General features: G+C 43.1%; 1 protein-coding gene across 1 annotated transcript; it reads right to left on the reverse strand.

Moving 5' to 3' along the window:
• Window positions 1-11: 11 nt before the first annotated feature.
• nfkbiab (nuclear factor of kappa light polypeptide gene enhancer in B-cells inhibitor, alpha b) lies at window positions 12-5,174 on the reverse strand. The gene is made up of 6 exons (XM_088298198.1): window positions 4,679-5,174; window positions 2,286-2,391; window positions 1,990-2,200; window positions 926-1,014; window positions 550-810; window positions 12-469 (listed from the first exon to the last, which is right to left on the reverse strand). Exons 1-6 carry the CDS (start codon window positions 4,927-4,929, stop codon window positions 434-436), a joined length of 954 nt encoding a protein of 317 aa, XP_088154324.1. The 5' UTR covers window positions 4,930-5,174; the 3' UTR covers window positions 12-433.
• Between the last annotated feature and the right edge of the window lie 2,484 nt (window positions 5,175-7,658).

Here is a 7,658-nt window from a genome sequence, read left to right on the forward strand (position 1 = left end):
AGTTCTCACTATTAAATATGAGTGTTTTAATTTAAATGGAGTGTCGCTGTCCAACATTTACAACCTGTCCTACTGTACACAGATAGAGCTTCAATAGAAAATACATCTTTGTATACACAGCATTTACAATATCATACAAGAGAGATGCTTGTGTGGATCTATGCATTTGTGAATGATTGGCAGCCATGAAACGCAAGCGCATGCGCACACGGTGCGTTCCCGCAGTGCTGCTGCTCGAGTCGGCTGCCAGTCTGTTTGATAAGCTCCTACAGCTGCCTCTTAGCTTCTCTCGCGCTCTTTGCTCGCCACTTGTTTGTGTCACGAGACCTCCTTCATGTCCTTGCAGCTTCTGCCACACCATGAGGCAGGCGGTAGACATGACAAGGCCTTTTCTCTTGACCTCATCCTCAGGGTCCCATTTCGTCACCTCCTGCTAGTGGCCGTTCCACTGGATGTCATCATAACCCACCTGAAAAATGCAACAGTGTTAAGTGAACATAATTGCTTTGCCACCGTGACGTGCAGTGGACGTTTTGACCACCCGCGCACCTCCTCGTCCGACTCTCTGTCCTCATCGTACTCGCTGTCGTCCGATTCGCTGTCGGGCAGCTCCCTCAAGTCGGGACGGGTCAATGCAAACAGTTCCTTTTTGATGTCGTCATTGCCGCGACCGTAGGTGAGGTGGAAGGCGGTGTGGCCTCCGAATGTCAGGAGATTGGGGTCAGCTCCCTTTTTCAGCAACAGTTTGACCAACGACAGATTCTGTTGGTCGACAGCCAGGTGTAGCCCGCTGCGGCCGTTGCGCTGCTCCTACAGGATGAGAGGAAAACAGCAGGAATGCGTTTTTCATTTGAATTCACGAATGAGAGAAGGAAATGTTTCGAATACGCCTAAAACAAGCATGTTGCACGAGTCCGCTGTTTACCTTGGAGTTAACATCAGCTCCCAGATCCACAAGATTCTCCACCAGGGAGAGGAAACCGTGAACTGAGGCCAAGTGGAGGCAGTTCTGACCTGTTGAAGACATCGAAGAAGCAGCTTAACATGCGACACCTCGACAGACGGAGGCTCGCTTTGGCAGAGTGACAAGTCAAGTGGAGGCTCTCGCGTCCAAATGACGCAAGTTGCCTGAAGCTTGTTTAGGAAGACACAGCATGGGAAAACATCAGAACAACATCAAATCAACTTACATTCACTTCAGGAATTTTTTAAACTAACATTGCCTTTCTGTAGACCTTTTATCAGGAAAGTTTTCATCAAAAAGTGCTACCTTGACCCACCAGTTGAATTTGTTCTCATAACGCAAATTGTGGCTCACGACACCAAGTATCAAGCAATGCTTTAGAAATTGAAAATTTGGGCTCTTGTACATTAATAGACCACATTGTAGATGATGAAGGAAATCTGGTCAAATGGCCACACCCGCATACTAAAAACGATGGTTATTATAGTAAACGAGAATGAATGAAAAACTGTTTTGTTAATGGAAGAAATTCAAATGAAAATCCTTGGGGAAAAAAAAAACATCTAATGAACTCCACTTTACATATAAACTAACTATAATTACAGTGAAAATGTCCTTTGTTTTTGTCTTGTGAATTAATATCATTAGGCATTCTGGTAATTTTAAACATTTATTTTTATTTATTTATTTTTTTTCACAGAAGAAGGAAGGTCAAATAGTTGTTTGAGAATTGTAGTTTACTATATTACACAATACTTAGTGACTTTTTTTCCCAATTTAAATCTTGCACTAGACAATTACGCCATGTATAAAAAAAAAATAACTGAACTAATAAAAACTCAACTAACATGAAGAATGTGGAAGAAAGTATAAAAAGCAACAAACCTGCTCTTAAAACAAACTATCTATCAATCCATCTTCTAACTGAATTGCAAAAACAAAATTAAAACCAACTATCACGTAAAACCAAGCGCTATTATTACCCTACAAAAAACAAAGAAAATGCTGCTTGGCTAAAAGCTTACCTTGGTAGTTGAATGCCGCCATCATCGTTTGGAGATGCTCCGGACGACAGAACTGCGTGAGGACGCTGAAGCACAGCAGGTTGCCATGGCGACAGGCGATGTGGACCGGCATGTCCCCGCCGTCGTCCACCAACGTGGGGTCGCAGCCGTCGGCCAGAAGGCGCTGGCACACGTCTGACTGGTTTGTTATGACTGCTAAATGGAGAGGCGTCTAAAAGTGGGATACAGAGAGAACGTCCATTCCATGACTCTGTGAAGGAGGGCTTCATGAGCTTAACAAACTTCAGCTCACACACCTGTCGCTGGTCGTTTTGGACGTCGAGGAAGTTTGTGTTCTTGGAGAGTTCAGTCATTGTTTTGATGTAGTCCTTTGCCTCGTGAATAATAGCTAAGTGCAGTAGCCTGGAGACAGACAATAACAAGATGATACAATATGCAGAGTCAAACTTCTTAAAAGCAAAACACTTGTACACATTGTAAGAAAAGATAAAGAAATTAAATATGAGAAAAGTTACAGGGTATGGCTGGGCGATAAACCGAAAATTTACGGTTACCGAAATTTATTCCAATGACCAAAATCATTTTGCCCAAGTCGGTAAACTCGGTGTTTAAAAAAAAAAAAAAAGAAAAGCCTTTTCTGTCTGCGGCAATGTTCATGCCCCTTTAAGACGACTACATCGCCTCTAGTCACGTGACTCCACCCGTCTGATCGAGAGAGAAAACAGACGTCGCTGTTGTAGCTGGCGATTCAAATCCGGAAGCTTTTTCACCACCCACAACACAACCATGCTGTGCTGAAAGTTCAAAGTGAGAAGCAAGGTTCGACAAGTGACAACAGCCTATAACGGAGGCGACACCAAACGAGAGAACGTCTCAGAGGTGGACGCGATAGCCTAGCACATGATGACAAGTGGCGACCGCGCACCAGAGTACTCCAGACGGCACATTTTCCCCGATGATGCACACTTGTTTATTTGGCTTACATTGACATTTTCTTTAGCATTTTTTTATTTGGCATTATTTACATCATGACAGCATCTTGGCGCAGTCTATTTGCAGAAAAAGATTTTGCAAGAGGTATTAAAACATCAAAGATGCGTTCTTTGGAAGTGCCATGCAGTGCAGTAATTAACCCAGTGCTTCTCAATTATTTTCTGTTACGCCCCCCCCACTCCCCCCCTAGCAAGAAGAAATCAATTTGCGCCTCCCCACTACCAGCCACTCTCCACCGCAACTATAAAAAATAGCATTTTCATTGCAAAACAAACTTACACCGTAGAGTTAATACTCGCTGCGCACAACGAGCAAGGAGAGCGCCACTGCCAACTACAGGAGTGGAGGTGTAATTACCCTTTATTGTAGAAGGGCGGGGGGAAAAAAAAGAATGTTCCACAGGGTCACACGTGCGCCCCTCAGCATCGCACCGGCCCCCCCAGGGGGGGCCGCCCCACTATTTGAGAAGCACTGAATTAACCCAACAAGGTCCCTTTGAAGTTTTTCCAGTTGTTAACAATGAGAAAAATCACTCTTGTGTTACCCACAAGTTCAAGTGAAATGACTTGTTTCCCTCAGGGGGTAGAAAGGTAACTCAGCGGTTTTCCTTTCATTACTGTTCAACAGATTACCATGTTCGCATCTTTAATCATACTTGTCTAATATTTTTTGGCTCATAAGTCTAAAAGCAGAAACACTCAACAAGACGGTGTCATGATCAGGTATTATCCAAGTTCACTCAATTGGTCTGAAAAGTATTAGCTAATAATGCCGCCGACATGTAGTAACACTTTTTTTTTTGCTTGGAGGTGTGCCGTGAGATTATTCTAATTTGAATTATGTGCAATGCGTTCAATAACAATTTATGCCAAGGTCAGACTACACGAATATAGCTCTTTTGGCAGACAAACGTAGTGTCACATAGGCGATTTTGACGCATCATAGCCTGTGTAGTGTGTCATACACAACGCTCGATTGTTTGGTGTCTGGGACGTTTTATGACCACCACCACAAAAGTCCGACAAATCAGAACTGTTGGACGTCTTGCCACATGGTGTGACATGTGAAAAACAGGATCAGGATATATATATATATATATATATATGAGACACTATAATGTAAACAAGATTTTTTTTTTTTTTATTCTAAAATTACGCCTGCAGCCCCCACCTACACGTGACGTATTTTCACATCGCAACTCCACTTATGACTAAAATCGGGCATTGTGTTTTTCAATCGGCGTGATTTCAGATTATTTTCGACAAAATTGTGGCCACCCACTTCTGATTTCTCGTTTTAACGGGAGGGGGCGCGCGCCGTTTGGGATTATTCGGCGGCGCGCATGGGACTTTCCCAGGCTGACCCGCGGCCATAGTAGATTCCTGTTGATAATGGCCTTTTGTTTACGTGCAACCCAACTGTTTCAGGCCGCAGTTAAACCGGTGATTAGAAACCAAACTACTAATACCAATGTGGCACCAAGTAACATCACTTCAAGGGAGGGGGCAGAGAGGTTAACTCGCGCTCCGGCTGCATTCTGAAATGCATTTTAACGGAAAGTTGGGAAGAAAACGCTCCCGACACGAAGGGGATCGAATTACCTCGCAGACAGGCCTGCTCGGCCGATTTGGCGAGTTTAGCTAGTTCAAGCGGGTGGGCCGTACATCCCGCTAGCGCCATTTGTGGTGCAACTTACGTGTCTCCGTCCTCGGTGACTTGTGTTTTCCATTCTTGTATCTCGGCAGCTGCACACGCTGGAAGTTGCTTGTTTTGCGACGGCTGGCACTCCAGCTGTAGACGCCATATCTCTTCGGCTACAGCCTGGTAGTCCTCCTCTTTCAGAGAGTCCACGCCGCTATCCAGACGCTCGTCTGTCGACGCCTTCCCTTCTTTGGACTCCCGGTTGTAATCCATTTGGTTGGTTACGGTGGTCCTGTGAAGGGCCATGATCGCGCCTGCTTGTAGTTAGCTGGATGAGCGCTTGGTTTGTACGCGTCCACTGTGTGCGTGTGTGTGGTTGGGCGGCAGGGGCGGAGCTAAATCCTCTAGGTGGGGGATTTCCAGCAAACTGTCACTTAAAATAAAACTGGGCTACATCGCTGGCGAGGAGTGGGGGTTTCTCGTGTGGCTCGTGCACGCTGTGCCATGACACATTTGCATACATTTGCAATTCCAACAAAGTCAGCCATTTCAACTTTTATGTCGCCTACCTGGAGTGCATGCATCGATTATTTGACATTGACATATTATGACATTGAAACAAAATTGCGCACTTTTCAGACAGTCTAAAACGGCTTATGTTAAAAGCTTTACTTCACTTCATGTCTGATCAATCTTCACCAAAATTCATGTGCACATCTCTACTCAGGCCCACGTCAACCGATGAAAACATGAGAACGATCGCCCCAGTATTTTCGATGTTATGGACATAAAGATTTTTCCTCTCCGTATAGGCACTCACTATAGATTGTTTATTATTATTGTTGGAAAACGACAATTAGGGCTGAACGATTTTAGGGAAAAAATTGTATTGAGATTTTTCTGACAGATATTGTGATTTTGAATTAATTTGCGATTCTCTTCACAATGTACAGTGACATTTACAAACATGGCAGAAAATGTCAATATACCATTAAAAACAATACCAGCTATTACTGTAATAATGCAAGGACTTTTTTTTTTAAAGCCGATTCAATTGACCGGTTTTAGAACGTACAGTATGGTGATAAACATCGCAAAAGATATCATTTATACATTGCTGAATGATTCCAGAAGCGCTAGAACAAGTATAACATAATTCATTGCATTTATTCGCAGATAACTTAACAGGTTTACAACACAGCTGTGTGTCTTAACTGCCTTTGAGTGACAGTATGCTGTATGTTTTAAAAACAAAGAGTGTTCTGAAAGTGGGAAGCCTCAGCCTTGCTTTATCTCCTTTCAGTGGGACAAGTTTGATGAGATGTTCTGCAAGTGTTAATGATGATACGATATTTGCATTTTGGCATAAGAATACTCACAAATGTACTTAATTTGTTTTGTACATTTTAAAAGAAGATAATATCTTGCCTTTTAATGACACTGCGTCATGGCTCCACTTCAAGCATGCCAAGATGCACCAAGTATGTCATCGTGCTAAACTCTGACAGAAAGGCAAGCTATTATAATCTTGCCTAAATACAACCAGTGTAATCAAAACGCTATTTAATGCAAATTTTCTTGATGGACCATCTCGATTTTTCTTTCTGTAGTTGAACAAATTAATGTTAGCTAGATATTTAATCAAGCTCATTGCTGACATCTCTCCATGGATGCTTGCATATGTTTGAAGAATGGGAATTGAGTTTACCCTTGAGCGATTAGAAATAGCGGTTAAAGGGGAGGTAGAGTCTATCCCATCTGACTTTGGTAGCAAAAGAAGCCTTGCAGATTGCTGTTGTAAATGACCAGGATCTAAAACAGGATAATGTGTGAAAGAAAACATCATCATCATTCATCTTTTAAATCCTAAACACTTGAATGGCAAAGTTGTAATTCAGAACAGTGACAAATAGTACATTTGCTTTGGATGTTAAGCTTTCGTCCAGACCTGACACGGAATGCGGAAAAACAAACAAAACACCAGGGTACACTTTGTGTTGCTGGGAATCCCGGGACCTTCTGGACATGAGCTGACAACACTGACTCATCATGAAACAGCGAATTATATGAATGGGGGTCAGAGTGAACAGTGAGTCACGGAATCAGCTTGTGACCTTCATGACTGTGCTGATGAGTCCAACCTTCACCTGGCCCACGACCTGCTTCCTCTCCACTTCCTACTATCTGTAGAATACATTCACAGGTGGGCGGCACGGTGGCCCGACTGGTTGGCACGATGGCCTCACAGTGTGAGACAACATCGGGCGTGGGTTCAATCCCGGCTCCGGCCTTCCTGTGTGGAGTTTGCATGTTCTCCCCATGCCTGCGTGGGTTTCCGCCGGGTACAACACCTTTCAAATCAAATGTGATGAACAATGCATAAAATCCATGATTTGGGGAATTTGTAAGTACACTAGTGAAGCATGTGAGAGCAGAATTTGAAGGAAATTGTGAAAATTAATGATCAAAGCATGAAAGGTGGGATATTTGTTTTCCAGAGCCTTTTAGCCAACTTGTGAGGGGCCACGCGAAAGTCCAAGATGGCAACCATTTCTTTTAGATGGCCACCATATGACCCTTCAAAATTGCCTTGTCTCTATTATTCTGTTAAGGTTTTCTAAATGTATTCAATGGGTGCCAATTCCTATGTTTTCAGTCCTTTTGGATTGGAGTTGGGATTTTAGTTTATTATAAACGAATCAGTCACATTTGTGTCACTTTATACAATATACACCAATGTGAAAAACAAGCGATCTGAGATCTGGTGATCTGAGATTTCAATTTGTATCATGAAGCACTTTCAGAATCGCCCCCGTCTTCAGAGGCAACTACAATTTCAAATTATGCATTTTGTACCCCAGTTCACCGTCCCGAGGGACATGATATCTTGCAAAAACATCCAGAATTGAGGAGGGAGCCTCACAAGGGCAACTGTTGCTCGTATGGCAAGAAGTATGGCAAGCCATTTGACCATTTATTTCATATACTTGATTAGGGATGTGACGATAATTCCATATCGATGTGTATCGCGATAG

Source organism: Idiotropiscis lumnitzeri, chromosome 1 (genome assembly GCF_059441095.1).
Source record: "Idiotropiscis lumnitzeri isolate Australia: NSW breed Sydney's pygmy pipehorse chromosome 1, RoL_Ilum_1.0, whole genome shotgun sequence".
Taxonomy (NCBI): domain Eukaryota; kingdom Metazoa; phylum Chordata; class Actinopteri; order Syngnathiformes; family Syngnathidae; genus Idiotropiscis; species Idiotropiscis lumnitzeri.